General features: G+C 36.6%; 1 protein-coding gene across 1 annotated transcript in view; it reads left to right on the forward strand.

Moving 5' to 3' along the window:
- Nucleotides 1-22047, forward strand: part of CDH7 (cadherin 7) — a 110674-nt gene that overhangs the window by 56026 nt on the left and 32601 nt on the right. Inside the window, exons 5-6 of the mRNA XM_060029564.1 lie at nt 1788-1975; nt 18900-19153. Of these exons, the coding sequence (XP_059885547.1) occupies nt 1788-1975; nt 18900-19153 (442 nt within the window). The remainder of the gene's footprint in view (nt 1-1787; nt 1976-18899; nt 19154-22047) is intronic.

A 22047-nucleotide genomic window follows, 5' to 3' on the forward strand; every position in this document is an offset into this window, starting at 1 on the left:
AGAATACTCAAGAAAATAAGGAAATCATACAAACCACAATGTTTTTAAATGCTTGTCTGATAGAAATAGGGAACTGAGCTCCCTTATGAACAGATCTTAAAGCTAATAATGTTAAACAAGGACACTTTCTCTGCAAATATGAGTGCCACCATGTTTTCCTTCAAATACTGCTTCTTTAGATGTTTTATTTTACATATTTTTAATATTTATATTGTTGTACAACAGACATTTCAATACCTCCTGGCAAAATAAAGAAAATTACACTAACTTTTTTTTTATTTTTTTACACTAACTTTAACATTAAAAAAAAAGAACCTATCCTTAATTGTGTCCTTGATGGCTTACAATGGGGAAGAGAGGAGGATTGAAGAATAAACAAAACAAAACAATTAATGCGATTATATTTGGCTAATAATAGAATTAACTGTTTCTCTTTAACTACAGTGATAAGAACTGACACTTTTGTGGTTTCAGTTGTCGTGATTTGATAGGATAGAGCATGGATTTTCTAGCTTCCTAGATACTCCCCTACTTACTAAAGTGAAGGAAGCCAAAAATATGTCATTAGATTTTTCATTTTGGCTGAGATTTTTCTCACCATTTAGTTACTATTCTAACCTTGAAATTTTTGGATTTTCCTAAGGACACTTGTAGATATGTGAAAGGGTCGCTCAAAAATAGTAAGTATGTGTTGTAATCATTTTTTAAAATCAGTAACAATTTATAAAATGTAGAAAATTGCAAAAGCAATCATTCTTAGCCAAGAATGTGGTCCCTTCGTATGGATACATTTTCCTTTCTCTGTTTCAAAGAGAATCCTTTCTTTTCTCCTCATAAGAAAGTGCAAATGCACCACTGTTAGCAGCCAGAAGGAAATGGACAAGGGGGGAGGAAGCAGGAAAAAGTAGATGATTAGAGGAAAACGGTGAAGGGACGTTTCCTAGTTTCAAAGGTGAAGGGGTGTTTCCTAGTTTCAAAGGGATGGTTGACGTACTTCATCTGCCTCCCAAACTGGCTTTTTAAAATTTTTATTTATTTATTTATTTATTTTTGAGGGGAGGGGTAGGGGGGAGTTGAGGGATGGTGAGTTTTTACAAAAGAAAGTTTAAAAAAGTTACTATTCTTCTTTGGCTTCTCTTTCCTCCTGTTCAAATAACATTGCCTCTGCTCTTGTACCATTGTGCCCCAAATCAGTTCTACATCCAGCTCACACAAATAATTCTTATCCTTGGTAAATTTATGAGCTAAAAGAAGACTAATACTGACTTTCATCAGCTTCCTTGTCCAGTTTTCTGAAACTTTTGCAGCAAAAGATACCATTATGGAAATTCCAACATTGAGTAATCAGAACTATTTAGGCTTGGTTTTTGCCCATTCGAGGCCTAAGCTATACTATTTTAATTTTTTAATATTCAATATTTGTATTAATTGCATTTTAATTCTTTATAGTCAATACTCAATGTTAAGTGTATTTATAATTATTTGAAATTTATCTTTACTATTAAAAGTAGCATATTTCTCAGCACTAGAAATACCGGAATAGAGGATCTCCTCATGCCTTTCCCCAGGCCATCTGTTTCTGCTCTTACTTATTATTATCTAATTATTTCCATGAAACTTCTTGAGGCTGCATGAAATTTGTCATTTTCCTCTTATTGCTTTGTTATCTCCTTTTTCAAAAAATAAAAACAAATTAAGCAAAGATGGTGCAAAATAGCCGAATAATTAAATTTTTATTGGTTAGTTTGGTGTAAGGTTTTGTTCATTTCTTGTTTTTAATTTCACAGGGTCGTACCAGTATAACGTCCCAGAGTCATTGCCGGTGGCTTCCGTTGTGGCCAGAATTAAAGCTGCCGATGCAGACATAGGAGCTAATGCTGAAATGGAATACAGAATTGTGGATGGTGATGGATTCGGGATTTTCAAGATTTCTGTTGACAAAGATTCACAGGAAGGAATCATTACTATACAGAAGGTAATATTTATTTTTGTTTCCTGTGAAGGTACTATCATAGAGATTATTGAGAAAACTTGTCTGCTCTGATGGAAGAATGTGCTAGACACATTGAATGGCTTTATGGGACCATTGTTATTTTAATTTTAGGAAAAAATGCCGTGCATTTATCTTTACGTGTCGGGATTGTAGAGAAAATTGAGTAACGTGTAATTACACTCTATCAGTTCTATTCTCTGAGCAAACCCACAGCTCTTATCTAAGCTCTGTAACAGAAAAGCATACTGGTAAATGTGCCGTTTTAAATGACCTGCTTGGTGAGATGAATATTTTTTTTTAATTAATTTTTATTGGAGTATAGTTGCTTTACAATGTTGTGTTAGTTTCTGCTGTACAGCGAAGTGAGTCAGCTATATGTATACATATATCCCCTCTTTTTTGGATTTCCTTCCCATTTAGGTCACCACAGAGCAGAGTTGAGTTCCCTGTGCTATACAATAGGTTCTCATTAGTTATCTATTTTATACATAGAGTGTATATATGTCAATCCCAATCTCAACTCATCCCCCCACCGAATATTCTTCTTTGTTGACTATTTTAGTAATGAAACCCTAAAATCATCCAAAAGCCTTTGTAAGCAACTAGACAAGCACTCCACATACATGAAAATAATATACATAAACTTGGAACTAGAAACTGAAATGTTATAGACTAGCTACATTATCAGCCATTCCTTTTTAATATTTATATTAACTGAAGTATTTGAAAAATTTATATAAACAGAGCATGGAAAGTTGTGAAACCTATCATAATCCCTTAAAAAATAAGTGCAAAAGAGATTTTAAAAAATCTTTATAATCCAAAATAAAGACTGTTTGCCACATTAGCTCCCAACACTGGTTAGATATGGGGGAAAGTGAGCTGTTAACTCCCTTTGATCTGTATAGATGTGATCCTTGACAAATGTTAAATTAAAAAAAAAAAATCAAAAGGAATTGTTCCAGAATATAGTCTTATTTTCTCAAATGTTTGAAATACTAAAAATTAAAACATATATGAAAATACCCACACTCAAGATACTGGGATTTTATGCCAGTGTAACAATCCAGGTGTATAACTCTGTAATTAACACTCCTCAATAATTAACACATCAATAAAGAAAGTTATATTTTAGTTGTTATAGGAGAACATATGTTCGATTTCAGGCCAATGGGCAAAACATTTCTGCAATTATTTCCAGTGGACAGCTGCTGTTTTAGCTCAGCTGGTAACAATCTGTCTAAAAAAGTTGTAATAAGTAGGCGAGGCCAACTCTTGGTAAAATGTTTTGTTTTGTTGTCTAAAATAAAAGGAATGTACTAAGGTGCAATGCTGCTCAAAGATTTCAGAGATTCATCTGAAATCAATCTCATATTCCAGAAGTTTTAAATATATATTGAAATTATTTTATTGAACACATGTATATTTCATATAATGAGACAGCATAAATCATTGAAGAAATATATAAATACAAATATATATGTATTTGATATGAGATATTTGATTCAGTAATAGAAAAAATTGTATACTCAGTTCCTTGATATTATTTCTAGAAGTTTTAGAGAATTGTTTAAAAAAAAGCTATAAGAAAACTGGATAAAATGCATTTAATCTCACAGCATAAAACTCATTAAAAAAACTACAAGGTAAAAATTAATGATAACTTACAATGATATAAAAGTCACATAAATAATTATTACTACTGTTCTAGGTAGTGGTTAATATCTGCTAGGATTTATCTTGAGTAATTTAAAGCCTTCTTACTTAATTCTCAAATCTCATGAAGGTATAATTAAGTACAGTGAACATATGGAATCATTATAGAATGTCCAACAAAAGAAAAAATGGTTAAATAATTTTTGATATTTCCAAATTGTAGACTCTTGTACATCATCAAAATGATGTGGTGACATTGTCTTAGCATATTAACTAATATGGGAAATGATTGTATAAAATATTACATGAAAAAAGCAGTATCCAAAATTTTACAGACCCTTTGTTTCAAATTTTCATTTATATAGAATAAAAATTGTAGGAAAATGTTAAAATGATAACAGTAATTGTTTCTGGATCTTCACTGTTTTTCAATATATAATATGCATTTGTTATTATAATTACAATGTTACTAGATTCATAAGAATATTATTCAATGACCAAACCAAAATATATTTCATTAACAGCCTGTTTGATCTACTTTTAGTATTGATGAAAACTCTTGTCCAAATGCAGAAATATGTCACAGAGATGTCAGTCACTAGACTGAAATTTAATGTGTTGTTGAAGCTTTCTCAGGTTGTCCTCTGTCTAATGAATTAAGATTCAAAAACATTCCAAATCCTATAAGCATTTAGATTAATGGATTTAAAAAATTTTTGATACTAGAGATTTCTACCCATGCACAGCTAAGTGAGTGATATTTGTACCTAATAAATGCCCAATAATTGGTAATTAAAAATTTATCAATCTGTCATTATATGGGAAGTTAGCTAAATGTTTCAATAATTTCTTATGCTAAATATGAGATCAAAATTGTGTTATTTTCTGTTTAAATTATTGACAACGAAAAATAAGTTTTATTTTCTCCAGTGGCTTCTAATAGATGAATACTGTCTAATTTTTATTGTTTCTCCTCCTTTGTTTTCTTATATAATGTCAGTGATGGCCTTTGGATAATTAAGCACACTCAGTGTACAGGAAAATCTTGAGAGACAATGATGGTGGAAAATTTTACAATTTTACTGTTGTGGCGTAAATAACCAGTAAAATGTTTAACATTTAATGAAGAGAATCTTGTTCACTTTGAACTCTGTAAAGCATAGAACCAAGTCGGATAATATCTACATAGAAATAAGTGGAAATAACACCTTTTAGTTTTCTTCACGCTGAAAATCTTTAGTGTTAGCAAATGTTGCTTCACACTTTCCTCCTACCCTTTCTCCACACACTCCTGCATAAATAATAGATATCGAGGTAATTACATGGTATACATCAGCCTAATTCTGATTTCCAAAGCTCCCTCTACCCACAGACTCCTTTTTAAAAATTATAGTTTTGCATTTTCTGCTCATATATTCCAATGCCTAACCAACCCAACACAGAGTTCTTACCGATATTGAAATAAACATAAAAAGTGGCTTCTCTAAGAGTTAATTAAAAATAGTGGAAATGACATATTGGGTTGGCCAAAAAGTTTGTTTGGGTTTTTCTGTAACATCTCACAGAAAAACCCAAGTGAACTTTTTGGCCAACCCAATATTTACTTTGCAGTTCAAGCTTTAGTGATAAGTGAATTTTTTTCACTTGAAAAACTTGCTTATGGTATTAGAGGTTAATCTAGTTTTTAGATGAAAAAGTACTGTTACTTTGTAATATTTTAATTTTTGAGAAGTTTTTTATTTATTCAAAAATGCAATTCACATTTTATGTGCAGTGACTACACCTAGCACTGTACCTTAGTATTAGTTTTGTATTAATCCAGGGCTTCTCCTGTTTCAAAACCTCAAATAAGGCTCATATTCCAACTCCTTACATGGACATCTAAGAGCTAGTTTTGGACCCCTAGAATTATTTAGACTTATATTTACCAGATACATATCCCACTATTCCTAGTTTTATTCAAAGATCTAGAGTAGACACTAAGCCACTTTTAATTCCTAGAAGCAACATAAATTTTCTTCTCGGTCTTCAAACGTTCCCTCCTGCAGGACTCACTTATGCTCCGCTCCTGTGCCCACTTACTGTTGCTCTGTTTTTTGTTGTTTTTTTTTTTCTGTACGCGGGCCTCTTACTGTTGTGGCCTCTCCCGTTGCGGAGCACAGGCTCCGGACGCGCAGGCTCAGCGGCCATGGCTCACGGGCCCGGACGCTCCGCGGCATGTGGGATCTTCCCGGACCGGGGCACGAACCCGTGTTCCCTGCATCGGCAGGCGGACTCTCAACCCCTGCGCCACCAGGGAAGCCCTGTTGCTCATCTTTTAAGACTGGAATATTGCTCCCATTCTTCCTTCTTTAAACCAAATAATTAAACAGGGGAAGTAAAATTGTCTGTACCACAATTTGTTTTTCTTGATCAAGGAAGGGTGTGTGTGCACGCATGTGTTTCCCTTCAATGTTGGGAGCTGGTCTAGTAAAAATGTATTACCATGGTTTTTTCCATAAATTTAGCTGTGGTCCCAAAGATTTGGGCAAATATCTAAGTCTCTGTAGAAGTGTCCGAGAGAGCCCAAGCCCCATTTGCCAGCCTACTGGTTGGTCCCACCTAGTCTCTCAAAGATTTGAACATGACCTGAGAAAGGAGTTGCAAAGTAGATGGATAATGCTATTCTCCAGGTAGACAGGGGAAGGGAGACTTTCTTATGGAGGTAACCACCTGTGCAGAGCTTTGTCATATGAGATAGCACGTTAAGCTCAGAGAACTAGAAATAGGGCCATTTTACTGGAGCACAGTGTGGGAGGAGGGGATGCTGGCATGAGATGAGGCAATGTAAGTGAATGGGCTCTTTATGCCTCCTTCGCAAGGCCACTGTTACATATATGTACAGTGCTTTGCAAATGAGAGTGGATTACAAATAATAAATATTAAAAGGTATTTTACTTTCAGCTACAATAAAATATGCTATGGAATAGAAAATTATATTTGCTATTTTCTCTTGAACCCTTATTGTTGGGACTGTGATAATTCTAATTCAAAGCATTTCTTTTCAACGCACTGAATTTTAATGATATTTATTTAAACATTTATTTAAAATATTATCACTTTCCTGGCTACAGTCAAGTAGCACACCTTTTTTACTGTTAAGTTTAAAGCCTTAAAGTCTTTTCTGGTTTCTTTTCTTGTCCCTTCTTGATCCATAATAGATCTTGTCTCTTTGTTTCGTGTTTTTTCCTACTCTCTTTGGCATTACCCTAAGATTGGTTATCATTGCTTCACTCCAAAACTATTTTCATTGCTCCTGAGCTTTTTAATTTTTAAATCTATCCTTTTTTTAAAGAAATTGCTGTTCAAAACTCAACACTATTTTTATTATTCCAACTAGTTTGAAAAGAAGCTACTTTATACTAAGATTAAGACAGAGTGATACAACAAATTGAAAGGAAGTGGTAAAAATCATCAACGAGGTTATAGATTTAGAAAATTCTAAAAATTTATTGAAAAATTATTAGAATTAAGGAGGGCTTTCAGTAATGAGAACTACAGAAGTAAGTTACAAATCAGTAGCTCCGTTATAGCTCATGAGAACATGTGTATGAGCTCTGGTCTTCAATCCAACCGTACGGCTTCAGCCCACTAGAAGTTGTGTGTGGAATATCCATCCCTCTTGTCCGTTTCCCTAAACCTTCCATCTGAAAGCAGTGTGATCTCACAAAGGCAACCTTTATTCCCAAATCCAAGTGCTTTTCCATCATGAAGCCAACAGTATCTTGATTCTCAATTTCAGAAGAGTGTCTTTGTTTACATTTTTTTTTTTAACTAAACTCTCTTTGGAGTGTTTTTCTCAGAATGAAGGAAGTCCTTTCTGAAGATTTGCTGATTCCCTCTGTTAAGAACTAACAACTACTTACGACACTCAAGGACAGGATTTTGATTTTCAGTTCTACTTATCAAAATTTCAGTAAATGGGGGTCTATATTCCATTCCAGCTAAAACATTTCCAGAGACCCCTCCGAGTTGAGCAGAGTCTGAGAAAACATATATGAGTCCCATAAATTCAGTATTCTTTTCATGACCAGATAATAGGAGAATCATTTGTGAAATCTAGAATGGATTTCTGAATCTGAGTCACAAGAGCATTCTGATTAAAACTAAGAAGTTCTGAAAGAAGACAAATGAAGCCTTCTTCCATTGTTCTCAGAATATTTTAAAATTTTCACTGAGATAAACCAGAGAATGCTATGGACAGTCCATAAATATGAACCATTTGTTCATAGGTTTTCCAGGCTCTCCTGACTATAGGAAAACCTTTACAACAAGGCACTGCTAAGATGTTGATGAGCTTTTTGTTAAAGACCTAAGTATATTTGTTCTGATGATGTGTGTCTCAGAGTATTACTTCACATTTGGATAATAGAGTTCCTATGTCCATTTAGATAGTCATTTCTATTGGAATTAAGTTATTTTGTACCTGTGAACCATGCTTGATAATCAGCTGAACTTATTTTCTCTCTACTCTATAGTATAATAAAACTTTAGTCTGTTGCTTTTTCATAAACAATGCACTGTCATGGTTATAATGAGATTTATTCCAGTTTGAGCAAATTATTATCATATTTTGAAACATCTACATATGCTATACTTGCATAGGGTGAACTTGGGAGCAGGGAGAGAAGAACAGAAAAACAATCTTTTTCTAAAACATATGCTAGAAAAAGAAAAAGAAGTACAGAATTGTAAATAGTTATCTTCAGGTATGCTATTCTTGCTCCAATGTCTTATATAGAAATATAAATTCTGCATATGACCAAATATGCAGAATCCACAAGGCTAAAGATTTGTATAGATGTTACCATAGAATTATTTTTTCAGAATTCAATTATCCTTTCTATACATTAAGAATAGACATGCTGGGTTCCCTGGTGGCGCAGTGGTTGAGAGTCCACCTGCCGATGCAGGGGACACGGGTTCGTGCCCCGGTCCAGGAAGATCCCACATGCCGTGGAGCGGCTGGCCCCATGAGCCATGGCCGCTGAGCCTGCGCATCCGGAGCCTGTGCTCCGCAACGGGAGAGGCCACAATGGTGAGAGGCCCGCGTAACGAAAAAAAAAAAATTCACCAAGCATAAACATAAGTATTATCCCATGTGAGTGAAAACTGTGTCTTTCTTTCTACCTAGAATTCTTTCTGTTTACATCTCCCCATCATAATTTACAATGTAGGAAATTCTATTTTTCCTTTGAGGTATGGCAGTCTTATCTTTAACGTATTTCAGTTTTCAATGTAAGACCTCAGTTGGGATTACCTATGGAATTGTGCTTCTCTAAAATACTACATAGAGTTACAGTACAGTAAAAAATGAGCATTTTTCAAAATGCATTTCCTATGAAGGATAAGTACACACCCATTTTCTAGCACGGGGATGACTTGTACGGTGGCTGATATCATACTGTCAAATAACATATTTAAGCTTCTTCAGGCCCATTCTTGGCTGTGCTATCTTCATAATCTCATTTTCCATACCCTAAAATAAGGTTGAATGGAGTCAAAACCATCAAATAATAGAGCATTGTTGGGGAGGTATTGATAACATGGCCTCCATTCCCTGTGGGAGAGGAAGGGTTAGAATATGCCACATCCTGTCAAACTTCCACTCAGCTGCACAGATTTCTGAGCTCTGGGTTTGCTGTCTTGTTATTGAGACGCGTCCTTTGTCTGCTGCTTGCGGTAATTCCCAGAGTCAAGTATGTATTTCCGTATTTCATAAATGCTGTTGATGTGTGGTAGAGGAAAATGAAACCCACAACATTTCCAATTTATTTTTCTTCTTTTCATTACGTTTTTTTCTTTCAAAGATGTTGTTTAAGTAATCCTGCTGCTGTGGATGCACATTTCTCAAAATGGAGGAAAGATATGTGTCTCCTTGACTGTGAAAAAGCATACATTTTGGATTTTAGTTTTAGATTAATACAATAACTCTAATTTAGTGAACATCTGAATTTCAGATTATATTTTCCAGTTTGTTCACCCATTGTTACTGTGTATATATAAGTGGATCCTAACATCGTCTTAATCATCTTGCACATGGGTGCATGTGTATAGACTGTTTTCTACATATTTCGAGTATAATAAACGAGTATAAATTTACTTGTTTTCGAATAGTCAAGATTAGAGATGAATTTAGGGTCTTAAAAAAATAAGATAGCAACACTCTTTGAAGAAAGTTGATCAAAGAGACTAAGACCCTGTTCCTTAGGAGTATTTTCCATTTTCTTTGATTTGGGCAGTTATCAGAGCAATCTTCTCAGAATATGTGTATGTCAAAGACATATTCCAGTGAGCCCTTCATGGTTTTTTGTTTCATTTTGTTTTGTTTCGCTTAGTACAAGTCACAGATAATGCACAGTTTTCCTTATTTCTGTCTTTTTCCATGGTGTGTTGTTTCCTAGATTAGTTTCAATGGGTAGGATTCCAAGAAAGAGATATTTAAGAAGTAGATAAGAGGGGATTTAGTGATTACCTAAGGAAAATTGGGGAGAGAATTTAAGGATAAAACTAATGATTCTAGTATGAGTAGCTAGATGAAAAATGTGCTGTTCCTTTAGAATGGGAGTGTGGAGGTGATTAAAATGGTTTGGAATATATTTGCATTACCTGTGATATCTAGGTAACTATTTCTAGAAGGTCATGAATGAGGGTTTATAGCTTAGAGGAGAGATCTAGAGTACAAACTTAGGTTTGGGGGTCATAGCGTATGCGTGGCAATTAAACTGAAAGGGACGACTGAGAACATCATAGAGCATGCGTATAAAAGGAGGGAAAGAATGCTTTAGACATTACTTGGTGAAACTGACAAATTTAAGTTAGGGCAGAGAAAGATTCAGAAAAGGCAATTTACTGTATTCTTCCAGGATTAAGATATATTAAGAGAATTTAAAAATAACTGATCAACAAAGCAAATAAAAAATTCATATTTAGATCAATAAAAAGAATTGCATATATTGTCGGTAGAGGGAGGGGATCGATGGATCCTGGAATCTATGTTATATAGTAAAGACAGGACATAACCAATAAGGGAATGATGAGAGTCAAAGGCCTGGAGTTCAAGGAAATTTCCACGTCTAGATCTGATCTCTCTGCCACTAGTTCATTTGGTCATTTCAAGTCTGTTTTGGTTCATTTTCCCTGGATATGCAGCTGTCACATGTCAGAAAGTGAAGTCACCCACTTTTATTCTCTTCCTCTTTGTGATTGTTATCAGCTGCTACCTAACAAGTCATCCCAAAGCTGGTGCTTTAAAACATTATTTCTTTAGGACATGATTTCATGGGTCAGCAGTTTGGTGGGGCCTCAGCAGGGTGGTCTTACGAGGGCTCACACATGGGTCAGAGGTCAGCTACTCGTGAGCTTGGTGGACCTGCCTCTGTAGAGGTGGCTGTCTGTCTGCTGGAATGACAGGAGAGGCTGGAAGTGTGCCTTCCAGCAGCCGGCAGCTAACCTGGCTTTGTTCCATGAATGGCAAGAACAAAAGCTCCGTGGTCTCCTGAAGCTGATTTCCGGAACCGACACAACATCACTTCCACCACATTATATTGATCGAAGCAAGACCAGGTGACCCAGATTCAAGGAGTGATCGGGGGGAAATACATGAAGAGAGAGGAGCTATAAAATATTGTGGATACTGTGAAAGAAGAAAAAAGATTTTGGGTCCCAGGTCTGCTCCAGAGAAACTAAAAAACCTTCAGGTTACATTTACATGAAGTGGCAAAGGTAAGGGTGAATCTCAGATTAGCTGACTTCCACTTGAATCTCCTCTCCACTGTCAGCATTACTCACAGAGTAACTGTGTGGATCAAGATTAATTAATAGTTGCCGCTATTTTATAAAGGTCCCCAGGAAAACATAAACTAAACTGTCTTTGGGTCATAATCTGGATTCAGCTTCCCTGAAAATGATCAAGACCCTTTCATGGAAGTTCCTGGTCCAGTTAGTAGTGCATGCTGGGAAATATGGACCTCAGCACAGTAAGGGAATCAATCTGAGCTATACTGTGAACCAGGTTTTTGATGCTAGGCAGGAATATAGTCATTTGCAAGGCTTGTTTTCTACCTTCTGCTTATAGAATCCAAACAGCCTACCTAAATTCACTCTTAGAACTATAACCTGCGCAGGGTAAGGACTATATAAATGTGCATTGTTCATGGGAAATACGTTTAGCCGTCTATGGTACTGCCTCTTTGTAGACAAGTGCAATTAGCAGTTTGAAATGTGTGTGCATTTAGTTGGTGGTCATAGAATTTTTTTTAAAAAATTGTTACAAAATGGAGATGTGTTAGGAGACCTGCTTGAATTGCTTTTTAAAAAATATTCAGTGATCTTTATATCTAGGTTAAAATGTTAACGTAAGTACTCTTGGAGGTCAGAGGGCACTCGTGGAGCTAGATAATGGAAATAATATTTCCTGATATTAGTATCCTTATTTTATTCCTAATAGCTTTAGATAATTTAATGTCTTAGACTTAAACATTTCTGCAGTTACTCATAAACCGGACCCTTTCTCAGGGTCCCAGTTTACCTGTAGAGCACCAGATACTTTCTATGTAGTGGAAGTGATCTTTGCAAAATGTGAATGTTTGTATCAAGCACCTGAGAAGCAGCTGTGTTAAACTATGGGTTTTTTTGAAAGTTAAAATAATGACTCATAAAAATGTACAATGGACATGGAGACGCCCAGTAAGTTTTTACTGCTTATTCTAAATTTGCTTTTACTCATTTTGCTATTTTTCAAATAATTTATTCTTAGATTTTTTTTTTCTTTCTTCATTCAGCAGTCAGTCAATCTCTGTCCTATCTAAGACAGTTGTTACACTTGTAACAACTGGTAACCTACCTACCTACCTGTGTAAGATTATACATTTGGCTTCTCTCATAGATCTCAAAGCCTAGCACAGTGAGACAGACATGAAAGGGTCAGTCCCTTGTAGAGGACACCCACAGAGCTGGCGAAACTTCCAGAGGTCTTCTCCCCCTTCACACCTGAGCCTCTCTGAGGGCATCAATGTGGACCATTCTATACATAATTATTACATATATATATATATATAACAATTATGTGTGTGTGTATATATATATATAACAATTTAGAACACATCTTTCTCTTCCCTTCTTCCCTATAAAAAAATAACCTGTTGCCCAAATCTGGATATAGGTTTTGTGATTCACACAAATTTCAAGACAGGTAAAAGCTGCATGCTGCTGATAAAATCACTTGTAGCTGTGAAAGCAAAAGTGTCACTGGACAGAGTTAAACAAGTAAGACAGACCTCAAGGATGTTGCAGTTAGGAGAGAGAGATGAGAATTCAGTGTAAACTCAACGCAGGTGAAACAAAGGAGAATTTTTTAAGAGCTGGAGTGTGTGTGTGTGTGTGTGTGTGTGTGTGTGTGTGTGTGTGTGTGTGTGTGTGTGTGTGTGTGTGTGTGTGTGTGTGTGTGTGTGTGTAATGGGGGCAGGGGTGTAGGTGACACTGTGTTTGCTTTACCCAAAGGAAAAGTAAATTTTCTTGTATTTTCATGATAGCAGGTAGTTTTGTAACTTGGAGCAAGACTCTTGCTGAAGATTGGTTCTAAGAAAAGGGAGGTCAGGGGCCTAGAGTCAGGAAGAAGCCTGTCTACGTTTAGTCAAGCTGACAGAGATAATAAGGCCTTCTTGGGCATAACCCAGGAACAGGGGGAAATAAAGGCAGTAGTGCAGTTGTGCATAATAATGGCGTTTTTTGCTTTTGGAAAGTACTTAGGGAACAACTTTAGAATTCTTATTGTATATAAATGTACAAAATTGTTCTTTGCTGAGATACCTTGTCCAAGGTTGTAGATTACATCTAAGGTTCTGGGTAAGTAGATTTATTTGGAGTAAATTAATCATAAAGGGAAAGTTATGATTGTGGGTTCTTTTCCATTGGTACAGTTACATTTAAGCCCATTTACGTAGGAAAAATGATTTATATTGATTTGATCAAGTAGGGAGGATATTGAAAGCAACAGAGTATATGCTTTGATCCCAAAGACAGCTAGAAGCTCCAGAGAAAGAAATGCTTTTAAAGATGATGAATGTCTCAGTTCTTTTTGTACAAAATCAGTATTAAACATAAGACACTATATACATAGTCTCAACGTGTACACACACACACACACACACACACACACACACACCAGCCCCAGTGGTACCATGCCGTGGTTACAGGAACAGAAGGAAGAATTTCCTGAATGATGTAACTTGGATCAGTCCCTGAAACATCAACAACAGCATTGGCCCAAAGTACAAGATCTAAAGGAGGTCATTGAGCTTAACAAGAGTGTGTTTGGCTATAGACCAGAAGGCGAGCTATATGCAGAAAGAAAAATGCAGTGTAATGATTTTATTAAATGAATTCAAGATGATATTTTAACTTAGGTTTTTACTATTGAGGAAGTTAAAAATGGCAGGGGAGAACTGATGAGTCTCCACTGTTTATGATAGTTAATTGTTTTGAATGTAACAGATGACTATTATAAACTGACTTTGCCAAAGATATAGGCCGAGGTGTCATGGGGGACACAGAAGAGAAAGACATAATCTTTACTTTCCATTTGATTTGCTCATAATCTAGCCGGAAATCATGGCGCTAATAATAGTATAGTAGTAACAGCAAATGCTTATACAGTAATTACTCTGTGTCCATGACTGTTCCAGCTGCTTTAAATTTATAAATAATTAACAGCAACCCTACTTACTTGGTGAGGTAGGCAGATACCTAGAGGTGATAATGCCATGCACCATGCGTCCCTAATTGCTCTTAGAGTTTGAACAACGCCTGCTTGTTCTAGCAGAAACGGCATGGGTGGTGGACAGATGTGGCTTGGAATTCACGTAGTGTGTCTGCCCGTAAGTACACAGAAAATTTTGGGCTTTCGCTGGAGCTCTTTGCTATTTAGTTTCAATAATACCAACCTTCTTCTGTCTTTTAAAATGCACATTAAAGATGTGTGTAAAACTGTTTTTTGGAGTTAGCTCTCTATAAATATAAAGAAATTTTAGTTTTAGGTGAGGGGATTATGAGATCACTCATAAAGGAGAAAAGAGCTGGTCTCCAGAAGATTTCAGTAAGAAAAATGGCAGACAAAGTTATATGAGAAGGAGGGAGCAGCAGGTGATACAAACTAGAAGGGACAAAGTATGCTGTTTATAGTGAATAGTTCATTTTAATTGTAGTAAAAAGAAAAGGTGGGAGGAAGAGGGGTGAACCTCTGATCTGGAAAGAGAAGCATATTATTTGGGGCTCCTTAGACCACGGATTGGCAAACAACTGCCTGCCTGTCTCCGGACAGCTCAAGAGCTAAGGATGGTTTTACATTTTTAAGTGACTGAAAAAAATTTTAAAAAAGGATACGTGAAAGTTAGATAGAATTCAGCAGACTTCCGTGTCTGTAAACGAAGTGTTACTGGCACACAGCCAAGCTAGTCCATTTACCTGTGGCCGAGGACATGGTGCCTGCAGCCTAAATGTTTACTATCTGGTCTTTACAGGAAAATTTTGCTGACCCCTGTCTTAGTTATAATGCTTACTGTTTCAGTCCTAAAGTTCAGCATCCTTTGATGGCAATACATTTCAACAACCCTATTTGATAGCTTAGGAAAGAGTATGTCCAACAAGCTGCTTTCTTTTTCTCTTTCAGCATCTCTGACATAGATGTCACTTGACAGATGAAAAAGCGATTTCTCTGTGGCATCCCTAGTTGGGGTCAAAGTGACAATAATTGGTTTCAGGTTCTTTAATAATCCTACATATTTATTTTCTTGTGAGCTGCAGCTTGAACTGTGTTTTGGTCAAATTTCCAAATATATCTAGTCTCCCATGCTACGTAGTTTGAAGTATTGAATAGAATCTGTTTAGACATTACCTTTCTCTCCTTCCCTTTCCTTCTTCTTTGTCTTTCCCCAGTTATTATTTTAACTTCTTTCGCCGAGTATAACCTTGCTCATTAAATCTAATAGTTACGGAATGGATTGCTTTTGTAGAAATCAATAAGAAAGAGAAACAGGAATTAACATTTTATGGCAAAAGCCTTTTCTTCAATTTGCTTGACAGTCCTATCCGTCACACCACACCCTTCTTTGCAAACTAGTCTGGCTGATTCCGGTTTGCTCTGAAAATCATTTTGTGTGGCACTTCCTTCTGTCTGGAACCTTGATTCCTAGGCTTTCATATGGATTCTTTCATTGCTCGATTTTCAGAATAGCTTTTAGGCAACCAATCATCACGCGTGATCCTGTGTTTCTTTATGACTTGGCAGCATCCAGATGTCTTTACTGCATGTTGTTGCCTTTTAGACACATTTAAAAAAAAACAAGTTGCCATAAAATAATTGCATTCATTTGTGCAGTAAATGTAAATTTTTCTTTCATAAGTCAGTCAAACTTTTACTTGAATACAGAAGGACTAGCTGTCCCTTTGGTAAACCGGAATGAATATCTTAAAAGTTGTGGTTTTGGACTTCCCTGGCAGCACAGTGGTTGAGAATCAGCCTGCCAATGCAGGGGACACGGGTTTGATCCCTGGCCTGGGAAGATCCCCCATGCCACGGAGCAACTAAACCCATGCACCACAACTACTGAGCCTGCGCTCCAGAGCCTGCGAGCCACAACTACTTAGCCTGCGTGCCACAACTACCAAAGCGCACGCGCCTAGAGCCCGTGCTCCGCAACAAGAGAAGCCACCGCGATGAGAAGCCTGCGCACCGCACCAAAGAGTAGCCCCCGCTCACCGCAACTAGAGAAAAGCCCGCGCGCAGCAACGAAGACCCAACACAGCCAAAAATAAATTAATTAAATTAAAAAAAAAAGTTGTGGTTTTGAGTCAATTGAAAAGGAGATGGTAAACAGGGTGTTTGTTTTTTTTTTACATAGTCTATCTTACACAGACACATAATATATAAAAGTAATATTTCTCTCCTAATTTATCAGTTTTATAAATATTATAAGAACAAACTGAGGGGATTCCCTGGAGGTCCAGTGGTTAGGACTCCACACTTCCACTGCCGAGGGCGCGGGTTCAATCCCTGGTTGGGGAACTAAGATCCTGCAAGGTGCATTGCGTGGCCAAAAAATAAAAATAAAAAAGACTACAAGCTGAATAGGTTCATATTCATGCTATGTGTGAGTATGTTTAGAGTGTCTTAAGTAAATGCATTTAGGTAAATAAGAATGCTTTGTTTTATTTTTAGCAGAACCCAAATTAAATATCGGATTACATGTGTAGGCCCCAGAAAATTATAACGAAGAGGTCAAGTTTCTTGGAAGAGGATTTGCAGCACAATTACTTGAAGAGCCTTTTCAAAATACGTATGCTTGTGACTCATCCTGGGTCTGCTGAATCAAAATCTTCTTGGAAGGAGCCAGGAATGTGTTGGAAAGTTCCCCTGAGTGGTTCTGATTCTTACCTTTGGTTGAAGACCATTGGGGTAGAAATATTTTTAGATAATAGACAAAAAAAGGTAGCCTCATAAAAATATCACTGAATTTATTAATAAGGTGCTGTTTATGGCGCTGTGTAGCACGTGCCCCAGGATTTTCATGTGAGACCTCAGATAAGAATTAAAACTTGGTTTTCCCACAGTAATTATATGAAGTTGTTTATAGTCAAGAAAAACAATATACCTGGTTCTTTCTTCCTCTACCTCCCACTTCAGCCATCTGGATTCTCTGGGGCAAAGGTGCGGTTCCGTTTTGAGGCTCTTGAGGCCTGGATAGCTACATTCTAGCTTTTCCTAATTCATTAAGAATTTATTGAGTTCTTTCAATGTACCAAATGCAGAACAGGCAATTCTGGGAATGCTAGTACTGAACAAAACAGTTTGGAGCTTACAATCTACTAGAGGAGACAGCTGTTAAGCAGATAAACATTTGAGTAAAGTGCTCTCTGGCCTAGATATTGTGAGCCTGTTTTGAGTATTGGTTTATATATTTTTCATGTATAAAAAAGAGATGAGCCATGGAATCTCTTCATGTCCTATTTATGTGGAAACACACATAACACACATATAGTATATATTTTTATATTTTATATATATGTGTTATTACATTTTATATAAGTGGTATGTGCATTTTGTCACATATATAGCACACATACGCCCATACACATGATGGATACATTTACATTACAGTTCTCAGCAGTACATTTTAGCCCATGTTTCTTAATGCTTTTTTATTAAATAACACATAAAAATGACGTGTAAATTATGCTTTATATGTGCTAGTATTTCTACTGGTTTCTTTCTGAAGTTTTTGTTTTTATATCACTAAATGTAACAAATATTTCAGGACAGTTTTTTAGTGGTGAGATTGAGATTGAAAGTCACAGCAAGCTGGGACTCTCTGTACCCCTTGAAGAAAGAGAAGCATGTGATTGTCACAGACAAATTCTACCTGTTGGGCATAGAATTCTGTTTTTCACAGATGGTGCCTCATTAGTACAACATTTAATGGCCCTTACAATTTTTTAAGCTACCTTATGGTTTGACTTGGGTCACTGTTTTTGAGAAAAGTGTTAGCATGTTAATCCTGTTGAAAAGTTGCAGGATGGTGATTCTAGAATATAACTGTCAACCCTGTAATACAAATAGAGGCAGAGAGAGAGAGAGAGACAGTGTATACTGATGGCGGAATACTGAAGAGAGAAGACAGTGGGTGCTTCATCAAGAAGAATCAGCTCTGTGTTCAGGCTGTATAACCTCGATATGCCACCTCTTCTGCTACAGCTGCATTTGGACCACTTGAAAGTTAAGGATGGTAAAGGGGTCCCCCAAATCAATGAAAATGACCTTGTAAATGAGAAATTCAACGGAAAGTTATATTTTTCTTCCTTTTTAATGTGCACCCCTGGATACTGCAGTTAAATTACATGCTTCAAGAATACTACCTTGAGGTCCTCTCGGAAAAAATTTTAAAATCATAGCAGTTGTCATTCAAATAATGTTCTAAAGGCCTGCATTTGCCCATGCAGTGTACCGCGGCAGAGTGGATTAAGTTAGCTCAGATGGACTTACCACATTGTCTATGAGCCAGAAAGCAGCAAGGATTCTCATTGGCATCATTATTTATTACTTTGGAATGCTGACGGTGCATTTTCCTGGCTGAGTCCATACTATGCTTATTGACGTGCATGAATGAAAAGGCTCTGCTTTGCCTTAATTTAATTTTCCTAACAACTTTCTTTATAGGACTTGGATTTTGAAGCCAAAACAAGTTACACGCTACGGATAGAAGCTGCAAACAGAGACGCCGACCCTCGCTTTCTAAGCTTGGGACCGTTCAGCGACACGACGACCGTGAAGATAATTGTGGAAGACGTGGACGAGCCCCCTGTATTTTCGTCACCCCTGTACCCCATGGAGGTGTCGGAAGCTACCCAAGTTGGGAATATCATTGGGACCGTAGCAGCTCACGACCCAGATTCTTCCAACAGCCCTGTGAGGTAAGAGCTCATTGCTCTCCTCTTCTGTAATTTCACGACAATGTGCCTTTATTCACAACTCATGTCTCTACGTTACGATGCTTTGGGGTCATAGCTAACAAAAACCAGTTTTGTGTACATATTGAGCCATAGCTGCAGAAGTGAAACAACATCAGAACAATGCAGCATTTTAGTAATTCGAAAATGTGTCACCTGATTATCCAAGGCCATTATTGTGTGGCAGTATCTTTAGGCACCATTGTCATCCACAAGCAGAGCTGATGTGCCTTTTCAGCCAGTTATCCTGAGCTCTTTCAACACAAACTGTGTTCAGAGAGAAAGTGATGCATGTCCTTGTTGTAGGATAAATGCAGATGTTAGAAAACTAATTTTATAAACCATTTAAATTAGAGGTTAATTTTTCAACAACCCCTTTTGTATATTGGTCTATATGGATAGTATATGTTTGTTAGTTTATTAATTCCACTTATAAAAAATAAAATAATACCATATCTCTATATAAGGACTATTTTAAAATGTCCTTTCAGTAGTCCTGTAGAGAGAGAGTAGACACATTGTTATAACCAACTCTGTAGTACTAACAGAATGATGATATGTAGGCGTTTCAAAATATCACACCATTCCAGTTCACACTTTTTACTATAGTTTTACAATCTGAGAGCTACATGCATGTTTTTGTATATGCATGTATTTGTGTGTGTGCATGTGATAAAGCACGTCTTTTTTTTTTTTTTTTGCGGTACGTGGGCCTCTCACTGTTGTGGCCTCTCTCCCGTTGCGGAGCACAGGCTCCAGACGCGCAGGCTCAGTGGCCATGGCTCACGGGCCCAGCCGCTCCGCGGCGTGTGGGATCTTCCCGGACCGGGGCACGAACCCGTGTTCCCTGCATCGGCAGGCGGACTCTCAACCACTGTGCCACCAGGGAAGCCCATAAAGCACGTCTTTTTAAGTAAATATTTAATAATATTTAAATAAGTATATAGAACATACCAGAAATTACATTGTATTTCATGTCTTAATTTGGGTTCGTAAGTAATATTTTTCAGTGTCATGGTTTGGATTTTGATTACAAAAGCTAACAACAGATTTAACTTTTAGATTTAACTGATATTTAATGATGCTAAGTGCTTTAGAGCTAACTTCTGAACTAAGTCTGGGCATTGCTTACAGAGTATCAAGAAAAATATCTATACATTAGACAATGACTTTTAGTTAAGAGCGCATATTCATTTTTCCTCCTAAAATAATAAGCCGATTTAGGCTTATTACTTATATAAATAAATTATTACACACATTTAATAATATAAAATATCATTTTATTATTTACATGTAAATAATAATCATATATATGTGTGTGTATATGTAATTAGTACTCTCCTTTCCTTCTCTTTTGTTTGACAGTAATATCATAGCCTAGCAAAGAATTGGTATAAACCAATTTTTATTCCATAAATGAAGTCATACTCATTGCTTCTCTGTCTTTACAAGAAATTCAGGCTATATGGAGGCTATCTTACTCTTAATGCAGTGGTCATAAACCATTTCTAAGAATGTAGCCTTCTGTGCACTAAAATATCTGTGGGTCACAGATGTACTCAGATGGAGTAAGCCTTCGCCTCCTCCCTGTAATAGCCCAGGCTTCATTGTCAAACAGCTCCCTGACTTAAGCTCAGCTCCATCTACCGAGTCCTACTGATGTGCACAAATCTGAATTTGGGTTTTGTTATCGCATTGCAACTCTAGTGACATACTTGTCTCCTTCCCCCCAAGGACAACCAACCACAGTACAATCGTAGTCATACATCAGCTACTCAGGGTAGTCTGACTTCTGCTTAAATCACTTGATTTACTGGGGAGAAAGAGAGAATGCCTTCATGAAATTGAGGATCTGGGAAAATAAAGAGACACACTAATATGTATCACAATTCAGTACGTCAGTGAGTGAAAGGATTTAAGAAAATTTTGATTTATGGTATTGATATTTTAATCTTATTTAAAAATATTTTCTTTACCCATTTCCTGTGTATTATCCTGTTAAAGCCTTTCAGTGTAAATATCTCACTTTTAATAATATTTTATTTGGAATAAATGCAATGTTATATAATAACTTGGGGAAGGAGAAGGGAGAGTAGGACCAAGTGGGTAGTGACTTGAGTTAGAGGTGAAGTGAGTTCTGTGTCTGCTCCCTGAAGCACAGAGATAGAAAGGGCCAAAGGCTGCATTCTGCTGACCTTGGAGGTGAAGATCTCTGTGACTTCTGTCCATGAAAGAGCAGCTGGCCAACGCTGTATTTTTACCTCATTTTTATTTTCTTAAAACTAATCAAGGTGACCTTGAAAGTTCAGGTTAGTACCTCTTACATCCTTTTCTAATCTCTAAGTTGCACAAATAGGGAGAGATTTTGTTCAGACTGAAGTGAAATGTTGTGTGTGTGTGAATATTTCTTTTGCTTTTGTAAAACGAATTTCTTGACTTAGGCTTCATGCTTGTATTCTTGCAACATTTCGTTGCCTTGCACTATTTTTCATAAGGTCAGAACAATCACTCATAGCTTACTTGTTTCTGAATTTGTCTCTCACATATTTCTCTTTTCCTATCCATTTATGATCTCTTATAAGAGGCCAGCCTCCTCGTTGTGTAGTTTGGTGAGTTGATGGGTACTCCTAGCAGTGACATTCTCTAGAAGACTTGTTCTCTTCCCAGCACTGCTGTTTTCTGAGTATCCTAGGGGATGTCACTTAGCCTCCTAAGTTTCCATATAACCCAGTAAAAAGGAAAAGCAACACTTAATCCCTGCTTTGTCCCGAGGTTTTTGAAGATGAAGTGAGAAAGGGAAAATAACTGATGCTTTTAAACTGTCAGTCATGACTAAACTGTTAGGATGTACTATCATT

The sequence above is a fragment of the Delphinus delphis genome, chromosome 13 (genome assembly GCF_949987515.2).
Source record: "Delphinus delphis chromosome 13, mDelDel1.2, whole genome shotgun sequence".
Lineage (NCBI taxonomy): Eukaryota > Metazoa > Chordata > Mammalia > Artiodactyla > Delphinidae > Delphinus > Delphinus delphis.